This window comes from Zonotrichia leucophrys, chromosome 1 (genome assembly GCF_028769735.1).
Source record: "Zonotrichia leucophrys gambelii isolate GWCS_2022_RI chromosome 1, RI_Zleu_2.0, whole genome shotgun sequence".
Classification (NCBI taxonomy): Eukaryota; Metazoa; Chordata; class Aves; order Passeriformes; family Passerellidae; genus Zonotrichia; species Zonotrichia leucophrys.
Window position 1 is genome coordinate 31954663 of NC_088169.1, and position 22433 is coordinate 31977095.

Here is a 22433-nt window from a genome sequence, read left to right on the forward strand (position 1 = left end):
TAATGATTTGTCTTCCAACTGCCTGTGAGCTGAAGTGTTTTCCAGAGGAACTGCAATCCTTGCACTGTACCTATAATGCCAGCTGTCACAAACATTTCATGCAGTGGTCTGAAATGGCCTTTTGGTTGTCTTGTGCAGTTCCTCTGAGTCTTGTGTCCTGATGTTTTAAGGCCTGTTGTTTTGATTATTTTAAGTTGTTCTGATTGCAGTTTTGCTCAAGCTGTGCACATAGTTAAAGTTTGGGAAAGAGTAGAGCAAGTCAAACATTTGAGCTTTAAATAACTTCAAAGAGATTCTGGTTTTAATGCCAGCAATTTGCATATCATTACCAGGGAAAGCATTGAAAACATCAGCTATGGCTAGAATGTGTGCTTGCAGGTGTAAAATTATTGTTGGTGTAGACTCAATATTTGTGATGCTCATGTGGAAGAATTAAAATTATTTAGATATTGGCAGTTCAGACAATTAGAAAACAAAGTGTTTCATTTAGTATGTGCCTTGTATTTGCCAGCAAAATACTGAGATGGCCAGATGAATTCACTAAGGATGGCCTTTAAAAGGACTGAAAAATGAATAGAAGTCTTGTGAGGACACAGTAAATCAGAGAGTGTTCCACTGGTTTGTTTTGGGTTTTTTTTTCAGTCCTGATTGTCATTTCTATCAATATAGATAAATAAATTGGAGAAAGTCTACATTTTGTATCTCTAGGGTTTTATGGAGCAAACTTTTACCTTTGTCTCTTAGTTCTTTCAGATTTTGAAGTTTTCCTCACAATGAGAGGTTGCATGTGCCCAGAATCCAAAAGCTCTGAAGTTTTGTCAGCAGAGTATCCTGGATTTATGACTGTTCCCATGCACTGTACCAAGTGCATTTACATGGTGCAGGATGAGCCATTGCTTCAGTTCTCTCTGAGTTTGCAGTTTGAGGCAGTGTGTGTTCACTGCAGTGTTTTGCTTAGGTCCCTTTGGCTTGGTGATTTCTGGCTGCATATTGGGGATGGCCAGTGGACAATCCCTAGGTTGGATGTTGGTGGTGTCTCAGTGGTTCTGAGGCTCACAGCACTTTCCTCATGGGAGCTGCAGGATAGAAGGACCTCGGCAAATGTTGCTGCTTGTTCTTGGGCTGTGGCTGTGCCCTAGGGAAGCCAGGCTGCTGCTGCTGCTGCTGCTGCTGCTCTTGGTTAGGAGAATCTAGGCAAGGGCTTGGTTGATTTGAATTCAGAGGGGCTGAGTGTTGGATCTGTGCAGAAGGAGTTGTACTGGGCTGGTTTCCATTATAAGGACTAGGTGTGCCCAGTCAGGGATCCAGAGCTTTGAAGGCCTGTTTAACCAGAGACTTCACTGCAGAGCTCTGGTTTTGAGCTGCTGTAGAGAGACTGTTTTGATTGGAAAAAAGGAGACATGGATCCATGGCAGAAGTGCTGTGCAGGTGGTGTCCTGAGACAGAAATGACAGATGAGTGAGGTGATGTTATACAGAGGGACAAGGGGCTGGGGCCAAGCTGTGCCAAGCTGTGTGTGACAGCATTTCAGATAGTGATATGGGGATGTCTGTCCTTGGTTACTGAAGGAAGACAAGGGCTTGTCTTGGGATCAGGGTGTTTCCTGTTCATCTTTGCTCCAGTGTTCATTAGGAATTAACACGAGAAGACTTTGTGACTTTGTGTTCACTGTTGAACACTTCCATGCTGTGAGTGTTACACTCACAGTCCTGTGAGTATAAGGCAGAGAGGCTGCTTGGTCTAAAGATGCCAGTGCAGGTACAGCTGGCTCACCTGGCTCACCTCTCTTATTCTGACTAGCTGCAGTTGGATGTGTCAGAGTGGCTTGGTTGGTTGGTTGGTTTGGTTTTTTTATGGTTGGGCTTTGTTTGCTTTGTTTTTCCCTGCTGTGCCCTGTGAAATAACCATGGCAATTAGATTACTCCCCAGTCTGGGGTGGTTGACTCATGGTGGACAGTAGAGTGCCAGCCTAGAGGAAACTGCCTCTGAGCCTAGACAAGTTTGCCATATGGGGGTAAATAATACACTGATATCCTGTTTCTATTTTATGTGAAATTAGGATAACTTAAATTAGGGATAAGAGTAAATTCCTACTCTTCAGTCTTGTTATCAGTTTTCTTAATTGTAGCATCCTGTTCCTTCATGCCAAGTTCTCAGTGACATGGTCTGTGGGTGAGGACAAGACAGTAATCCTTACGTTCTTCAGAAGATGAGCTAGTCAAAGGAAAAAAAAGTCAGTGTGATTCTTCTGCTCTGTCCTTGGGTAGAAGAATAAAAGGATTCTAGAGCATCATGGCTGTTTATAGATCCTGGAAGAGGCATTGAGATTAGGGCAATATTTCTGTCTTCTGACTCTCATGTTGTGCATCTCTCTGACAACACATGGAAAGGTGCACTTTGTATGGAAACAGATGTGACTGACAGACTGCCTCAGCAGCTGTCACCTAGAAATGATGGTTTCAGTCCCATAAAAATCCCAGAAACATTTCATTAGTTCTATTTTTTAGCTGCTGTTTTATCAGGGCTTACAATATTTTTCTCCTCTCTTGCCCTATGCCATTGGAAGCAGTAGGCAGAGATGAATCACCAGGAAAATTGGGGTCTGTTTAGTTGGAAGTGTGACAAGCTGAAAGCTGTTATTCTGCATGACTATTTTACACAACATTTAACTAATCATATGATTGTTTCCTACCCATTTTTAAATATTTACTTCCACAAATAATGTTAAACAATGTACTAATAAAAATAATAACATCTTTTTGATGTCTTTTAAGAATAAAGCTTTGCAATTGTCCCTAGTTTACTAAGTGTTGTCCCTTGTGTAGTGGAAGTTTCAAATTTTAGTTACAGAGTATTTTCATGTGGAGATACCTATTTGAGGACCTCATTACAGCAGCAACTTAAAAGTGATGACAATATTTTGCTTTGTAAAGGGCTGGGTGAAAAGTTTCTGTAAGGGACAATGTTGATATAGCAATGACAAATCAGTTAATGTTTTATCACATTTACTTTTCCACCCCAGTGTGTAAATTGTCTACTATAATGAGTATAGCATCATTCTAACAGGTGAAATAATTGGTGCTTTAGTCAGATGTTTCTTCCATATTTGTTGTCTGGCATGATGATGTAGTCTAGCTCAGACACCTCCAGACTGCTCTCAGAGTTTCCATTGAGTATTCTTGCATTGGTTTTGTTCTGATGCAATTTTGCACAAGTCATAAAGAAAAGAGATTGCATCAGACACGTGCTTTCTGAAAGGGGAAAGGCTCTTCCAGTGATCTCCTCTTAATGTCTACTCCTGCTGGTTTTCCTAAGAGTAGAGAAAATATTAGAAACTCTCCCACTTGTGGAACTTGTTATTTAGAAAGTCTATGGAGGCCTCTTCACAAGTGGAAAAAACCCTCAAAACATTTCCCATGCCTGAGTGCTGTGTGTCAGTGTGTTGTACAGGACTCTGAAATGTGGATAGACAGAGGACTTGCATTGGAAAAGAGCTTCTGCTGGACTCTGATCCATTGGTGCACACATGTCCCAACAGCCCATCCCTGTTCAGCCCAGCACTGCCCACATCTCAGCAACATCTGCAGAACTGAATCACTTCAGCAGATGTCTTCCTGAGAGATTCATGGTTACATGAAGTCTTTCTTCCTTGCCTTCTCAGTTGAAACCTAGCAAAGACTTCAGACTTCATCTGCAGACCTGGTGATGTTTTCTGAATCTGCCTTGAAATCAGGAACTGCTTTGGGATTTTAGCTGGCATATGATCATAGTATCATTTTTGTTGGAAAAGACCTCAAAGATCATTGAGACAAACCACTAACTTAGCACTGCCAAATCTACCACTAAACCATGTCCCCAAGTGCCACATCTATACATCTTTTAAATACCTCCAGGGATGTTGCCTTAAGCATTCCCCTCAGCAGCCTGTTCCAATGCTTCAGTGCACTCCCTGATACAAGCACTTGTCCCTGCAAGCACAAGTCTGTCTTCAGCCTTGGACTGCCCCGCTGCCAGTTGTGTTGCTCCTGTAGCAGTGTTTTCATGCAAGGCACCTTTTCCAAGTGCTGCATTCAGACTGACACAGTAGCCCCATGCATTGGCCACCTTTCTCTTCAGACACCTCTACTGCCAGAGGAGTGTGTTCCACAACCATGTAGGTGATTGCTCATATTGATATTAGATCGACTTTCTTCATCAACTTCATCAACTGTAAGTTTCCTTCTTTTGCAAAGGCCCCTTTAAGCCTCCCAGTCTTCAGGATTCCCAAGAATCCTTTTGCACAGTGCCACCCAGAAGTCCTGCTGATGGCCTGTGCACTGCAGAAAAAAACTCTGGTTACTGGGGGATGTTTCTTTTTGATTTACATTGTCTCTGGTTATGTTCTGGTAGCTTCCTTCTTTCCCTTTGATTTCCTGCCTGGGAGGTTCTGAGTTGGTGGTAGGTGTTGCATCTCTGCTTTCTGTACCTGCAGTAGCTGAAGCTGTGTGACTGGGCAGATAACACTTGCACATACTCCTCACATCAGGGGCTTGAACTGGCATGTGACATGGGCAACAATAGATGCCAATCCATAACTTTTCTTTCTCTTAATATTTCAAACTGACAATTTCTATTCTTAAGGAGACTGTGTTGTGTTACGTTGAATAGACAGTGAATATTTTGATAGCACCAAGATATATGACAAGTTATTGTTTGAATAGCTGTTTTATTTAGTTGAAAGGTATGGAACTTCTAATAACATTGAAATTTCAAGTTGTTCAGTGCTAATATTTCTTGTCTTGGCACAAATATTATATCTGCTATCTCATTTATTTCAAAAGAAAGTGTTATCTCTAATCTAAAGTAACTCCAGCTATTCTTAATGTCACCCACAGGTAAAATGTTCCAGTCTCCAGATATCACTCTTATTGTAGAGTTCATATTTATGTTTTATAAAGAGAAACCTATTGATTGGCTCCTGGACCATATCCTCTGGGTGAAAGTGTGTAACCCTGAGAAAGATGCTGTAAGTTTTTTTTCTATTATAAAGCTTCTAAAATGTTTCTCTGATGATGAATGAGTTAATTTTTGTGAGCTGGAAGCCAGCATAGTATACATTATAGTTACTGCATGCTCTGGAAGAGTCTTTCTTCCTGCCAAGATTATTATCTCAAAAAGAACTTTAGAGGGACAGTTCTCAGGAGCATCATAGCTGTTATTGCTTCAGATTTTGGAGACGGGTGCAGCAGGATAAAAAGCAAAAGTCTAGTAAGATTCTATGTGTAATAAAATAAACTTATACTATAACCACTGGAGAAGCTCTGCAGAATGTCACTGCTTGGATAGAAGTCTTGGAGAAAGTTACAAATGGGGAATGAACTTCATATTTTGGCCCTCCATTTCTCAAGAGACTCCCTTGCTGAATAAACAGGTTCTTTGCAAGGACCTTGAACAGTATTACATTTGCACAGCAGTCTTGATAGATTTCTGGAATGACAGCAAGAAAAACTGCATAAATAGGCCTAGGTTCTTACCTTGTGTTGGTTTTTACTAATGTGTTGTTTTGTTTTTGTTTTTTATCCCACCCTTACCTTTTCCCCCCACCTTTTCAGAAACATTGTGATCGGCAGAAATCTAACCTACGGATACGCTTCAGGCCTTCTCTTTTCCAGCATGTTGGCCTCCACTCTTCTCTAGCAGGGAAGATACAGAAACTCACAGTTAGTAGAAAACATTTCCCTTCCTTTACAGAGCAGGCTGATTAAATGAAAAACATTGTGGAGAAAAAGAGTCTTTTCTTGTTGCCTTGCATTTTTGAGCATGATGTGTACTGCTCCCACTGGAATTAAATCTGATACAGACTGGTTGCTACTATAATGTAGAAGTGCCAGTCCAGCATATTTATGTGGATTTTTAAATTTTTTTTTACTTTAATGGAATGTTCATATTATTGAGCAGTACAAGATCTGATGCACCCAAAATGAGTAATGCATTCATTTTCCATTTTATGCCAATGTTTGTTTTAAGTGTAACCACTTGGGAAAGGAACATAATAAACAAGGTTGTCTGACCAGAATGATGTTTGTCTGTCTTTCAATTAGGATAAAGACTTCCTGAAACCATTACTGCACAAAATCCACGTGAATCCACCTGCAGAGGTTTCGACATCTTTAAAAGTCTACCAGGGGCACACGCTAGAAAAAACCTACGTAGGGGAAGATTTTTTCTGGGCTGTCACACCAGTTGCTGGAGATTATATACTCTTTAAATTTGACAAGCCAGTCAATGTAGAAAGGTTAGTAATTACTTGCTGCTGGTCTCATATCTGAAGTTGCTTGTGCCAAGAATGCTTTAAGGTAGAATTTGAGGCTGTCATTGTAACCTAAAGTGAAATGGTGTAGGACATTTGGAGTTCAGCTGAAAGAGTGATCATTACTGTCTTCCCTCTAATTCTCTTACTATGATAAATTTTGTCTTGCTTTTAAATTTTCCTTTTCATTTAATCTAGAGCCTTTATGAAAAATGCAATGCAAAGCCAGTGCTTCTCTGATGCAGAGAATTTAAAAGAAGCCAATTTGGTCCTATTTGTAGTTGGTTAGTCTGTGTCTAATTACAGAGCAATTGTACAGCATGGTTGTTGTACAGTGTGTTTTGCCCTGTGGCCTTGGTCCCTTGGTTATCCAGATCAGAAATCTTGCTGGAGCATAAAAGGATATCCCCAGAACTGAAAGCTGAGGACTCTGAAGGGCAGTATTTTTTAAGATGTAGCTTTAGAGCTTGAACCAAGTCACTGTGCTAAGATTCCAGGCTGACCTGTTTAAAAAATATTAGAATGCAACAAAAAAGAAAGGGTGTTGTTTAGAACAAATATTGAGATTTTATGGGACTAAAGGTGACTTACTTTTCACTAGTGGTCTGATTAAGGGTATCAAGGGTAAATTTAGACTGTAAGATTTCTCTTTTAGTTTTCTAGAGACTCATTTGACTGCTTTGCAAGCACTGTCTCCTCAACATAGTAATTCAAGATTTATAAAATACTTGGTTTATTTATGTCAGTTAATATTGCTAATTTATGAGAATTGTACAGCATGGTTGTTTTACAGTGTGTATCTCCACTGTGGCTTTCCCTTGTTATCCTAGATCGAAACTTGCTGGAGAAAAAGTATTATCCCTCAAACTCAAAGCTAGACTCTGAAGGGCAGTATTTTTTAAGATGTAGCTTTAGAGCTTGAACCAAGTCACTGTGCTAAGATTCCAGGCTGACCTGTTTAAAAAATATTAGAATGCAACAAAAAAGAAAGGGGGGTGTTAGCTTTCAGAATACAAATATCTGAGATTTGATGGGGGACTAAAGGTGACTTCTTTTTAACTAGTGGTCAGATGAATTAAGGGTAATCAAGGGTAATTAGCACTGTAGAGATTAGTCATTCTTTAGTTTTCTTGAGACTCATTTGCTGCTTTGCTGGCTACTGTCTCCCCAACATAGTATTTCAAGATTTATAAAATACTTGGTTTATTTAATGTCCAGTTAAATATTGCTATGTTAGTGGATTCCTTTTCTTCTTACTTCACACACCTTATGTGTTTTTTTTTTTTTAGACCAATACCTATAGCCTGGTAGAACAAAGTTTTTTTAAATCAATTTGACTGAATGTTTTTCTTGTGAAGGAGACATTTTTGCTGTCCTGAATCCAATTAGTCAACTTGTGTACCTTGGTACATAATCAAAGGCTAAGTCTCACCTTGGCTTAACACAACAGGGAAGATTGTTCCCTTGTGACGATGTTGTTCCCTTGTGACGATGTTGTTCCAAACTAGTCTGACCTGTGAAACCCAAGGTGGTTGTTTGAGATGTCAGATTACTGTCTCAGTTGATTGCTAGGCTTTGAAACACTCCCCTGGTTGGCTGTCCAAGGTGCATGTGTGGAGGAGCATAACTGCCACACCTCCTTGGGTTAAAGGCAAAACATTTTTTCTGTGCCAACAGTTGAAAAAATGCATTTTTTAATACATGCTGCCTTAATGCTGAAGGGAGCTAGGGGAAAGAGAAAGAACTAATTATCTGTGTAAAAGGTGGGAAAATAATGGTCATTGTTGTGCCCTGGAAAATTGTAGCCAGGCCTAAGGTAGTTATGTCCACCTGCTGTGTTAAAGAATAGTCTTAGCTGTAGAGGATTATATGCTTTATTTTTTGGGGGGAAGAAGTGCGGTTTTTCAGGGTCTTGTTTTGTTTTGTTTGGAGTTTTCTTTTGTTTGTGGGAGTTTGTTTTGGGGTTTTTTTTTTGGGTGGGATGGTGATTTTTGGAGGGTTTTTTGTTTGGTTTTCGTTGTCGTTTTTCTGGGGGGTTTTGTGGTTGTGTGTTTTTTGTGGAGGTTTATTGGGTTGTAGGATTTGTTTATTTGGGGATTTTTGTGTTGGTTTGGTTTTTGTTTGGTTGTATGATTTGGGGGTTGTTGTTTTTGGTTTTTCCTTGTTTGTTTTGTCCTGTTATTTTTATTTATTGAAGAAATGTATTTTGGTTTTAGAAGAAAGGAAACATCTTGCATTCTGTTGCTTCCTCAAAGGAAGTTCACAAGTTTGAAATATGCTACCTATTCAGCTATCATTGTAAGCCATTTCAAAGTTTACTATAACTTTTAGCTTCTATTGCCACAGTGTCCTCAAAAATACAGTATTTTACCTTTCTGAACTCAGTGACTAATTAGATTTACAGGTGTTGTAATTTCAAATTTTTGGGGACTTGTTTGTCTGTGTAACTTGAGCAGCAGCTGCAGAGTGCAGGTCTAGTAGAGCAGTGGAGTTTCCTGATATTTCAAGGATGCTTACTGAGGCAGTCAAAAATAAAACTGTGACTGGCAGATTGAAACACAGAAAAGGGAAAATGGACCAAGCATTAGGAAGACTTACCTGGTGGGGAAATTCTTCTGATGGTGGGAATTAAGAGTAGAAAATACACTTTTGATAACAATCTTCTGAAAAGATGCAACAGGCTTTTTCTTTTTTCTTTTTTCCTGTTAAGTATTAGAAGAGCTCTATGAATTTAAAGAAAATTTGTCTGCCAAGTCAGTTTGAGGTAACTGCTTAGTAACTGCCATAATAAATTTGTGATGAAGAAGTTTTTTAATGGAAATACTGACCACAGCTCAGACTGAATAAATAGCACATCTATTGCACTTTGACAGAGTGCTGACTTGTTCCTGAAGTTTATTTTTCCACCAAATGTTTTGCTGAACTGAATTTGAGTTTTCTGCAGTTCAGTAATTAGCTTTCATTAAGTCTTTAAATATTTAATTTTTGAGATCTGAGAATATAGTCAGGGATAACACTGTCAAGGATCTCTTAACTTAAAGTGAGAACTGAGCTCACTTCACTGAGCAGAAAGTAGCATTTGTTCCTATTTTATGCAAGACCTGGCTGGCAGATTCCTGCTGAATATTAAGCAGTCAAATAGATGGTGCTTGTTCTAAACCACACCTGGAGATCAGGGAAATGTAAATGGAAACATTCTAATGCTTGCTTTAGTGACAGCTCTTGTACTGAAGCTTTCTAGGTTCTTTCAAAGCAAGAGTTCTCCAGCCAAAACACCAAAGTTCCTTAATAGTAATCTACGGTCTCATCCTTTGCAATATGAAAATATATATATTTCTTTCAGTAGAAAATCCTTGAGAAGGAAGGTAGATTGAAGGAGGTTCCTCTTAAAAAGAAATTGCATAACAGTGTTGAAGACAAGTTTGGTTTTGTTTGGTTGGTTTTGTGTTGTTTAAATGAAGGGATGGACTGTTCTCTAAATGCTGAAAACAGCCTACATTGTAAAGATAAATAATATTGAATGTCTGTTCCCTCAGGTTTTTTGCATAATTATTGTAATCCACTTTGCTGTTTTGGCATGTGCATTGCTGTTCCAAGCACAGATTTATTTATTAAATCTGACAATTGTATTTAAGAGTTTCTTTATGAACCAGTCAAAACACATCTGAGAAAGACATTCCATTGCAGCACTTAGGTGATGCTGGTGTCCATCATCAACACAACCTTTTCTTTTTAGACTAAGTTTCAGAGTCCTCCTTATAGGTGTGATTGGCACAAGTCAGATGTTGTTTTCAAAGAACATATGCAGTAATTACTTTGAGAAAACCCTTGAAAGTGCATAACACATGGCTGTTCTGCAGTAGGAATTAAGAATGGATATTTTTAGAAAGGGCTTCAGGTTTGCTTCAGTATAAATGCATTTTAAATGCTGACTTTTACTTTAAAAGAAAAAAGCTTTTTCTTCTTTTAAAAGAAAAAAGCTGCAGGAAAAGACAAGTATGTATTTTATACTGTGAGAAAAAAAGAAACACCGAAAACCAAAACTCACCCCAACCTCACTAGTATACATATATACATTTCCTTTATTTTTAAAATATGAGGCTCATATTTTAAAGGTTGAGAGGTTTCTTGTATGTAACTGCTTCACAGAATCATCAAGGTTAGAAGAGACCTTCAAGGTCATCTAGTCCACCAATCAGCCCAGCACCCCTATCCCTAAATGCCACAGTTGCTGCTTGGAAACTTCCTGAGATGGTGACTCCATCATCTCCCTGGACAGTATTTCAATGCCTGACTGCTCTTTCAGTGCAGAAAATATTTCTAGTATCTAATCTGAACCTCCCCTGATGCAACCTAAGGCCATTTCCTCTGAGGCATGGTAGAAGAGACTGACCCTCACCTGGCTCCAGCCACAGGACTTGTGCTCCAGACTCTTCTGCAATACTGCTTCGTAGTGTTACTTGGAATGTTTTCAAAGGATTAGCTGGTTACTTTTTTTTAGGGGAGGGGTAATGTGGTTTTGTTTGTAGTATTGGGTTTTTCCCTTCCTTTTCCTCCCAGCACTGCTTTGAACTCTATAGTTGCCCTGTAGCTGGTTGGCCTCTCCTTTTACCAAGTTATTGAGTAGTCATCCTCATTTGACATTGACTATTAATAAAGTGACTTTATGAGGTACAGCTTGCTGACTGGTATTTCAGTTTTAAAGTAGACTCTTAATACCTTGCCAATATCAGAGTCAAATATAATCTACAAGGTGTTTTGTCATAGATACTGGATATGCAGTATTTGAGACTGTTCATCTCATTTTCTGTGTTCTGGGCACAGGGATCACAGGGAACACATGATGTTAACCTCACTTATATTTCCTCTGGCATCTTCTCACAACACAGAATTAATTTTCATGCAAGAAAATCTATATTTTACTATTTAAGCTAGAAAATCAATGTTCTGAGTGTGAATAGTATCTTGTTGGACTCCTAAAGTTATACATTATTTAAATCTCTAAAGTTATACATTATTTTGTCTGCTTTGAAATTATTGTGACAGTGCTGAAAAATACCTACATAAAATGACAGATGGGTGCGTGATATTTTGTAAAGAAAAGTAAAGGCAGCTTTTAAAACAAGTTCTCTAGCAGTGAAAAATAAAATGATTTTTTTTAAGTACAAAAAAGTTACAAAAAAAGTATCATAGCAGTCAGTCTTGCATGTATCCCAAATATAATTAACTATGCATCCTACAGGGATGCAAGTCCTCCTGTGGCTAGAGACATACAAGATCAAATGCATTACATCAGAGAAAAACCTTCCTAACAGCTTTCCGAAACTGGAAATAGCACTTCTTCATCATTTGCTTTTGCAGTACCAACCACTCAAAACTTAGAGACCTGCAAAATTGTTTTGGTTTTAGATGAGTACAGCAGTGACTTGCCTGATGTAGAAGCTGTTCTTTGTTCATAATCACTGTTCAGTGTAGAACCTCCCCTTCAGCCCAATGCATTAAACCTTTTATGGGCAGTTTTAGCTCAAGAACCATGTAAGTGCATGAACACAGAGTGTATAGTTTAGAAGTAATCCTCTAATTCTGATTGTAAAGGTGCTTGCTATTAAACTGCAACACCATTTTATGAGCTTGTAATGGTCATGTCAGCTGATAGGAAATATTTGAAAATCTCTGAGTGTATTATTTTAAATGTTTTGGTGTTTGTCAGTACATTTCAGGTGCGATAATACTTTTTGTGTACATAAAAGAGAATTTGAGAACTTTGGTTTTTCTGTTTGCATAAGCTTCTGTACTAATGAGTAGAACATCCTCAAATGGATGCACTGACAGCAGGGATTTGGCAGGCAGGCTCCCAGGCACTGATGCTGTTTGCTCTGGGCATGGAATTCTGCCCATAACAATGAGGCCAGGACTTCATATGAAAAGGGAAAAAACCCTCAAAGTATGGATCAGAGACAGAAGAAAAGAGCTGCCTAAGCCAAGGACATGCTGCTTCTTCCTTAATGGTACTAATATCCAAGATTTGTGTACTTGGCAGTGTTCCTGGATTTATAGTTCTTACTCAGAAATCTTGGAGGCTTGCTGCTGTTGCCAAAATGTTAGATGTCTAATGCCACTTGAGATACTCTAAAATACTTCACGTGATTTCCAGAGGGCTGGAGTCTCTGAATGTCATAATTGCATCTTTGCAGCCTTTGATGAGGTCACATACCCAAGTGCAATCTCAAGTGGTGGCAAATGCCTGTGTATAGGAAAACTGAAGGGAGTTATCTGTGCTTCTCCAGCCAAGCTGGAGGGGTAAAAAATGTTTATGTGCATACACCCACATACACACACACATACTAAACTCAAAACCCCAACAAAGCCTTTCTACATCTCACTGGATTAAAAATTCAGCAGAAATAACCTTGTAAAAGAACAATCAATCACCCCCAGCAAAAAATGCAAACAAAAAAACCCTATCCAAAAAATAGAAAAAACCCCTAATGACCTCCAAAATGAAAAATTTAAGAATAATTTAATGCCAGACATTTTTATTACAGTTGATGTGAGCCCACTCCAGAGACACAGTGCAGCTTTAGAAAGTGGATGTCACAGTCTTAGCTGGGAAACAGTAGAAGAGTACACCAGAGAATGAGATTTTCTTACACAGCTAAATACCTTCTACACATGCTGCACAAGTGAAGAGGGTTAGGAAATGGCACAGGTTTCATTGATTCAGATTGAGTTTTGAAGTGGTGTGAGAAAAAATATTTCTTAGGCATGTGATGGATAAAACAGACTCAGACCACTCCCCAGAATCCTTCCATCACCTCTTCACTCAAGCTGCTTTGTGGTCCATTGACAAACATGAGAAAGCTCAGCCCTTTTGGTGCATTGGTCAACACTTCTGTAAAAATGGGGGATTCAACCCTCACAGTTCTCAACCATGCAGCCCAATTTATATAAAGACATTTAGATGGCTTCATTTTGTCAGAGGAAGTGGAAATCTTACCAGGCATTTTGCATAGAAGGTAATAGGATTGGGGGTATTTTCTGTTTTGTGTTGTTTGGGGAGGCCAGGACATTTCTTCTTTGTTTGTTTTTGTGGAGTTTTTCCAAATTTGGCATTATAACAACTATATATGTATATGTATATATATATACAAAATATATATATTTTTTTTTTTTTTTTTAAAGCTTCCACTGCATTGCTTACCTATTGTGAGTACTTTGCAGATGCATATATATAGACTGGAGGAACTGTACTTTTTTTTGGAAGTATAAGCAATTTTTTTCAAATGACTTAGTAAGAGGCATGAAGAATAGGAGAATAAATTGAACTTGAGAGAAGGAAAAGAAATGATTCATCTTCTGTTTGTGTTTTGCATGAGGAAATAGTGCATGGTTAATACTGGTTTCCAGTGACAGTAGAATAACACTTCCTAATTAGGATTCTGAGAAAGTGACACAAAGGAGGTAGATTAGTTTTCTTTTACCACATTTGCATCCAGTGATCAAAAATGCTGGAGAGAATTGGTGAATAATGACTCTTGCAGTGGATGATGGCATCTGTAGAAAGCCAAAAAATTGCTGACTGAATATTGCTTTTACAGAAATTCATGTTGTGCAGAATTAAAAACTCTAAGGCTGCATGTTGCTATGGATAATTTGTTCAAACATGGAAGGAAACATTTCCTCTCTGCCTTCCTACCTATTTTCCTTTTCTGAAAATGGGATATAAAATACATCATATTGCTAAAAAAAACATAAGGAGGATATGTGAAGGAAAGTATTTGATTGCTGATGTTTACAGAGCACAACGGCCTGCATTCTTATGTTCTTAGAATCAGGTTTAGTGTCAGGTCAAGCAACTCATTTCCTTCAAAACAAAACCCAAACATATAGACAGTGGATGTGAATTGTGCTGTTTAAAGTATTTTTGTATACTGTTTCCTTTTATAAAACTGCCATAATTTACTAATAAAATTGTTGTGTATTCAATTCTATTTTAATTAGAACATGTAATTAGAACACTTTCTATAGATGAAAAAATAATGGGCACTTTATTTAAATAAAATGAAGATTTTTTTAACACGTAAAAGAAGTCAAATTGGGTAATACAGAGAATAATAGTTTTTTGGGCATGAATATGCTTGGATATGTTTGAAAGAAGAGAGATTCATCCCTTTATAAGCAAGATGGGGCTGGGTAGAGGTGTGCATGGTTGTTTTGGGCTTTTTTTGAAAGCACAGGTGATGAAAAAATTCAGCTATTAAAAGAATATTAAAGTCAGCAGTTCAAATTAGTAATATTGATGAATCCATCTTATGGGGGATGTTACAAAAGGTGAGAATCTTTCTGAGGTGCTCACTATTGGAGGAATTCTGAACCTGAGTGTGGGCTTTTAAAGTACCCTAAATAGTTAACTGCATTGGCAGACTAATGGTTTCTTTTGTCAGTGTACAAATGATAATCACACTTCTACCTTCCCCTCCCTTTGTGTGTTAGGGTGTGTATGAATATTTGTTTCAGCTTATTGGCTGGGGGGGTTTCCCCTCTCTTTGGCTTGATTTTAGATGTGTAGTGAGTTCAGAGATTTCATTATTTCTGGTAGAGAGGAGGTTTTTCTCTGTGTTTCAATACCTAGAGTAGCTGGTTATTATCTTTGACCTGTGACTCTTTAAAAAGACACTGCCAGCAGAAAAGGTTCTCTTAGACTCAGATACATTAGTATACTTAGCAATTGTAAATTTGAGTTAGTTTTCTCTGATGACATTGATCCAAAATGTTCAATTGTGTTCATGTTTGAATTTTGTAATTAAGAAAGTAGTGAAGTAATATTCCATAAGGTAATAGTAGGATTTGTTTTTTTTAAACTTGAGGTGAATTTGTGTTTGGTTGGGATTACTGTATTTACAGATCCGTTGCTTTCAGAATTTTTATTCGAAGGAATGCTTCACAAGGTGTTAGGTTTAACAGGTTTAACTTGTCTACCTTCAGCAGATAGACAAGGAAATCTTAGTGATTCTACCCTAAGAAAAATGTTAAGTAATCAGGGAAAAAAGCACGTTTTTACTGTTTGCATGGCCTGTCATGTGTAAATCCCAGGACAGGTGTCAAAATAATTTAGCAATTGAAAGCAAAGCTGTTTCCAGGTTCTTCACTATCTGTATTGAGAAATACCTATCATAGTCTGAAAACCATAGTCATAGAATCATTTAGGTTGGAAAAGACATTTAAGGTCATTCAGTCCAGTTAAAAACCAGTGTTTCTCTTGAAAGAAAAAAGGATTGGGCCAGACATCTTACTACTGGTGTAGGAATTAAATAAAAGGAAACAACCTCATAATCCTCTGGGTATCAGCTGGATTACTCTACATTAGTGATTTAATGAGGACCCTACATGTCCTGCAAATGTCTCTGTGGTTTTTAGAAATGTCTGTTTTACTTAAAAAATATCAGATGAATAAATTAGTTCATTAGTTAGGAGACATAAGAGTCTTCTCTCCACCTGGGAGGGAGAAACCCGTAATACTCTCTTGTCCAATTAAATATCTAGTAACATAACAGCAAGTTTGTAAAAAAGGTCTTGGCATATAAAGAGTGCAAACCCAAAAGGTTTGGAGAGGAAAAGATAGGTTTCTTAAAAGCCATTTTAAGGGTTTTTGAAAGGGAGATTTAACTGACCTTTATTTTGAAATTAGTTTTACTCTCTCAACCCATTTCCAAAGAATCTCCATTGGAAAATCTACCCTGTCAGAAAAGCAAGTTTTACAAAAGAATAGCTAATGACACTTATTTTAGGAGCTGTAGAACATCTGTTTGTTCATAAATTAAATTTTATTTCAAGTAAAATTTTCCAATTGGTAAATTTTAGTTCTAAACAAAATATTATAGATATGGATTAACTGTGTATGTGTATTTAGGCTTCTGTTTTCAATCTGTGTAACTTTTAATGTCTAAGTAGGTGTTATCTGTCAAGTGTTGAAGCAAGGCTCAGATATAAAAATATCCCTTCCTTTCTAAACATAATTTAAAATGTGACATGAGCATGTGTTACATTTGTGTGTGCATATGGATTAACAGATAGTTATAGAAAATATACTAAAATAGCAGGTTTGATTACATGGAAATCAGGTTTGATTAATTACTGCTGTAAATTGTTCTGGCTCCGTGCCAGGAGTGCATTGCTCTAATGGAGTGACAACTGCTGAGGAGGGGAAGCTGCAGCTCAGTCTCAAAGCTGATGGCACAGTAGGAGAAATGGTTGGCTGTGGCTGTGTGCTTGCAGGGTTTTTGTAAAAACAAGCAAACAAACCCAAATAAATAAATGACAACCCCTCACAAACAAACAAAGCCCTCAATGCTATTGCTTCCCCCCAAAAAACCATCCAAACCTCCAAAGCCAGTCACTGTTCATTGAGAGCACAGGGATCCCAGATCACAGGGAGTGTCTTTGGGGATTTTTAGGTGTGTCCTCTCAGAACTAAGTGCTAAGGAAAAGCAGCATGTCTGTGGTTTGGGTGGAGCCTTTGATGGCAATACCTTAGATGGCAAGTTCCATTTTAAATTAAGTCTCCTCTGAATTGTCAGTGTTTTCCAGAGAAAACAGGGCCAGTACTGCTTAGGATATCTCACTGACTAAAGTATGACTAGTTAGATCTATTAGGTCAAAAGACTTCTACTTTTGACCTAATAGATCTAACTAGGCCAAAAGAATGTACTTTTGGTTTTCTGGTCAGCTTTTCAGAGAGTTTTAGTTTGCTTTTATTGAGATGTCCAATGAAGGCATCTTCCTAGAAAATAATTACTGTTACCTGTTGGGGTTTTTTGGATGTAATTAATGTCTAGAAAAAGTCACAAGATTTGTTTTGGAAGAACTGTGGGTTTTAGATAGCTTGTCTACTTTGGAATTGACTAACCTAACATTAAAGTACAGTGTGGAAATTACTTTTCTTGAGACACAGTAGTGAGGCTTATTTAGTTCAGTTCTGTTTTCCAGTCCAACTGTGCAGTTCTGCTGAAACCAATGGAATAGAAATCAGTGTAAATTTCTTGTATCACAAGTTCTATTGAGGTTTTACTCCTTTTCTGAGCCTTGATAAAAGAAATGTTTTACATGTATGTGCATATTCTTAAAATACTTCTATCATTTTGGGGTCACAGACATTTCTGGGCTGGGGTCAGAGCACTGTTTTCTACTTGTCTTGTTGCTATGAAGTATGGATTAAAGGCAGGTATTCAGCCTGGCTTCAGATATATTGGATAAAGACAAGCTGCAATTTACATTTCTAACTGCATCTTAATAAATTGCAAATTGAGATAATGTTTTTAATTTTAATCAAGTGATAATTTCTGAACTAATTTTGTCTCTGGCTGGTGACATATTTAATGGTGAAGAGAAATTAACAGTAAGTACCATCTAAGTTCCAATTGAAGAAAGATTTGAAATGTGTTGATAGATTTTTACATATTCATTTAAACCTAATAAAAGTAAAATATTCTTCCTAAAAGTGGCATCTGAGTAGGTGTAGGATCTAATTAGTTTATGACAGTAATCTGAATTAACTCCAGTCCACTAGAAAAAATGGCAAGTAGTGAACAATTTTCAAGCATTGATTCCACCTAGTGGTAAAAAAATATTATTACTGGTTTACATAATACATATTCAGAATAAAATGAAGTTCCTGTCACATAGAAAGAGGAATTAACTGTCTCTTTTGTAACATAATCTACACATGTGCAGTACTGCAAAAGCTATTCAGAGTAGGCAGCTAGAATTTGAACACTTCACTGATTGATACTGATAGGAGTGGCTTAGATAATGCTTCAGACATATTTACTCTGTCCAATTAAAAAAAATTAATTGCACAACTGAGTGATGGGGACTTGTACAGGTTTAAAAAAGGTACAGTTTTTTTAATATGTGTACACATGTCAAAACCAGGCTTTTTTTGGTTTTGTTTTTTTGGGGTTTTTTGGTGGTTTTTTTTTTTTTTTTTTTTTTTTAGGGATTTTTTTTCTTAAATAAATCTTCCTTTGGAATACAAGTTTGAATTCAGGTAACATAAAGGGTGTGGATGTGGGTTGGGAATTCCTGGCACAATAATCAATGACATTTTGCAGTGAACCATGGTGGAGAAATGGACTTGGGGAACACTCACCTGGCAAAATATTGCCTTGGCTAAGTTCCCAGAACTGATCTGCAGAGTTCATCCTGTGGGCACAGGGAGAGGCAGAGGGAGGGCAGGGCTCGTGCTTCAGGAGGTGATACCAGTGTGTGCCAGGCAGTTATGAGCACAGCTTTGTGTAATGCACAAATTACACATGATGCAAGCTCCCTTCCTGTGTGAAACACTGCCCAGCTGCCCTTTAGCAACTGAAAACCTTGACCCCTTCCAATTACAGTGATATGTGAAAGCACCTTATCCCAGCTGATGTAGGCTCAGTATAAAAATGTTCATTCTTGTAACATCTGTATGTGACAATTAACATGTCAGACAGTAACACAGCTGATTTGACTGATGTATAACCTGTCTTTTGTTTTCCTTTTCATTTGTAGGTACTTGTTTCACAGTGGCAATCCAGAGCATCCAGGAGACATACTTCTAAACACAACTGTAGAAGTTTTGCCTTTTCAGGTACAAAATTTTTGATTTGTATCTTCTCCATTACAGGATAAAAGGAAAGCCTCTTTATTAACTTTTTTAACAGTGAGGAGACATAAATGCTTCTTTTAACTGTATGAACTTGATGTTCTCATGTTCTTATACTTTTCCTTCTTTTAACTGGATATGTTCACAGAAGACTATTGTAGCTATTCAAATGTTCATTCAGGGTGCAGTCTTATACAAGTGCTGTTGGTAATTTCGAGGTGAACAAGGTCATTTTCTTCCAGTTCATTGCTACTATTTTAAACAAAAAAATAAACAGTCTTCCCTCTCCTGTGTATTTTGGGAAATGGGAAACCTAAGTCAATCTACTATTTGACTTAGTAAAAAAGTCTTAGTTCAGGGATTGACACACATCCAAACCCACTAGATACTGAAATATATGGATTCTTAAAACAGAATGTGTACCTTTCTCCTGATTTTTGATGTTTCTTCCCCATAAATGAGCCAGTTTTACCACAGGAGAGTACTACATTATCTAAAGTGTATTCTTGTTTGAAGTCAGATGGTATGGGTTCTTTTTCTTGTACTAGATACTACAGCTAACTATTTATATCACAAAGACTGAGAGGATTAAGAAGTTACTTCACACAAATTTATTTTATTTAATATTAAAATGAAAAAATATCTCTGCCTTCCCCCATATACCTGGTGTAGGAATCTTGAAATCTAGGCCAAAATTGCTGTAAGTTGAGTATTTTTTTAACTTTCTTTTTATCTATTTTTTAAGTAAGTAATCATGGAGGATTACTCACGTCTCCATTTTCCTAGTCTACCTTCCTCAGAGCAGGCAAAAATAGAAAATTCTTACTATGCCCATCCTTGAAAAGAAAATTGTTAGTTTGGTTCCAATTATAAAATATGCCATGTGGGATATTATAAGATCTGAGGGGTTTGTTTCTCAAGACCTGTGGAAATACATTCAACCACAAAAAACAGCAGCAGCCCTCACTTCATCCAAGCTAAAGATACAAGAATGCACAAGATAAGCAAAAATGTGCAGCAGGCATTTCTTTTTTGGCTTTACTTGGCTGTGGAATGTCCCTCACTGGAGCATCCTTTAAGGAAGTAATGCTACAGGGTTCTATTGCTATTGATGCAATTTGTGGAAAAGGTAAACAGGAAATTCTGCATCTGGCCTGTTCCTAAGCCACTGGTGTCAGAAGAAAATATTGTCAGTAAAATAATGTCAGTTGAGGAGAGCAGCTTCTCAGGGCCCTGTTTCTCCACCCTGGACTTCAGTAGACCTAGAAACTCCTTCAAATATTTTAACCCTGATCTTCCTTTAGTAGAATTCAGGAAAAAACCCTTAGAAACCAGAGTATCCTCAGCCTGGATTTGTCTGGGATTCAAGCAGCATACTAAAAAACCCCTCAAGACAATCTATAAAAAAAACCTGCCCTGAACACCCCAACAACAACATAGAAAACAAAAACACCTGCAAACCTTCCCACCACTTTTTCAGCAGCTTTAGTTCCAAATAGGAATTAAAAAAAAAAAAAAAGCTGATGAATATAATCTCCATTTTGCCAAACATTTTAAATTAATTCCTGGGAAATTCTTGGAGTGGGTCTTTCAGTATTGGATCATGGTTGTAATTTTCAAGCTGTTTTTCAGGATCGCTTCTACAAAGTTTTTTTGTGCTTATTTATTAAAACCAACTGATTCCCATTCATATAGTGAGGCAGTGATAATTGTGGTGCTTCCCTCACTGGTCTGATGGCTTTCCATCTCACCCAAAGTCTTAGATCAAAAAGTAAACTGTAAGTTTTCATTTGTCCAAGAAAGAAATCTCTTGTTAAGCCATAGAAAAAGAAGACAGGTCCTGCCTTTGCTTGTCTCCTACTGTGTATGCCAGTGTGTGCTAAGTATTCTGTTCACGTGGCAGTTACCATGCGAGTTTCATGGGGCACTTAGAGAACTTGATTTTTCTCCTTTGAAGCCAAGAATTGTTCAGTTCTGGAACACTGCTGCTCTTTTTTTCTTTTTTTCTTTCTTTTTTTTCTTTTTTTCTTTCTTTCTTCTCTTTCTTTTTTTCTTTCTTTTCTTTTTTTTTTTTTTTAATGTTGTCTTCTGTAAGGCTATAAAGAACTATATTCCAGGCTTGTTCTTAATTATTTGGAAAAAATGGGTGCTGAATATATAAGAAGAGTGCACACACACATTTGTCTTTCTCTGGCAAAGTCATATGTCAAAATAAATTATCTCATTTGTGTTTTGTTATTCTAGAGTGAAGAACTGGTGTTAAGCAAAGAAACCAAAGACAAACGCTTAGAGGATGGTTACTTCAGGATAGGTATGTAACAGTAGAAAAAAATGTGTATTCTTACTATTGCAACTCTCATAGACATCTTTATTAAAAACCAAAACAAACCTAAACCTGAGTTTTTATGATTCATTTTTGGTATATGACCCCATAGGCTTTACTTAATGTTGTGTCCAGTAATTATTTTCAAAGACTTAGGCACTGAACAGAGATCTCTTGTGATTCTTAGCTGTAGTGCAGCTACATCCAACTTTTCTGCCAGGACTGATCACCTGGATTATAACAGAGGCCTTTCCAGGTTTTGTAAGATCACCTCCTCTGTCCTGTGACTGCACAAGTGCTTTTTTGAGTTGTGTGCTTGGCCTGGATTTGAACCCACCCTATAGACAATCAGCTGTCTCATCAAGGATGAAACTGGCATTTCAACAGCCAAGAGGCTGTTGGGGAAGGTGCTTGGAATCATGTTGTCAAGGAAGAGAAATTTTACACATGGATTTTAATTAGTTGCTGGACACAGTTTGGGCAATCCTATTATACCTTTTTTTGTCATAATAAATTTCAGTTGTCTATATGGCTTAACTGTAAAGTCTAACTGGGCTTTTAAATTGAATTCTTACTCATCCTAATATAATTGAAGATGCTTTAAATAGGAATATGTTATGCATGAATGATATCCCTTGTCCTTAATCCTATTTGAAACCACATAAGCCAAAGGCATCACATTAGTTCTGTGATATTAAATGAGTACCTGTGCCAAAATCTTCACAGAGTTTCAGGTGTTAATGCCTTTAGACAGTTTCAAAGCTTTTATTCTTATGTGCAATCCTGTGCGTGCTGATGATGTGCCCTGTGTTGTTTGCTGCTGCAAAACTGGATCTGATGTCAAAATCACTCACTGCCTTTTATTTTGGGAATGATACTGGTTTCACTGTGGTTCTGTCACAATGATACTGTGAATTGTGATACTGCAGATACATTTTCTGGATTTTGTACTTCAGTTTATTGAATAGGACTCAATTATGTACTTTTGCAGGGAAGTTTGAAAATGGTGTAGCTGAAGGAACAGTTGACCCCAGCCTAAATCCTATTTCATCATTCCGGCTTTCAGTGATACAAAATTCGGCCGTTTGGGCAATTCTGAATGAGGTAAGAGATGGTAGAACATTGAAAAACATAACCGGTGAATGGGAGATTTCGTCATTCTGTTTGGAAGCTCAGACTTG

At 37.5% G+C, this 22433-nt stretch overlaps 1 protein-coding gene across 1 annotated transcript in view; it reads left to right on the forward strand.

Annotated features, from left to right (window-relative positions):
- The window catches only part of MGAT4A (alpha-1,3-mannosyl-glycoprotein 4-beta-N-acetylglucosaminyltransferase A), a 78213-nt gene that overhangs the window by 49952 nt on the left and 5828 nt on the right, over positions 1–22433 (forward strand). Inside the window, exons 10-15 of the mRNA XM_064711007.1 lie at positions 4875–5005; positions 5592–5699; positions 6081–6274; positions 18836–18914; positions 21174–21240; positions 22244–22356. Of these exons, the coding sequence (XP_064567077.1) occupies positions 4875–5005; positions 5592–5699; positions 6081–6274; positions 18836–18914; positions 21174–21240; positions 22244–22356 (692 nt within the window). The remainder of the gene's footprint in view (positions 1–4874; positions 5006–5591; positions 5700–6080; positions 6275–18835; positions 18915–21173; positions 21241–22243; positions 22357–22433) is intronic.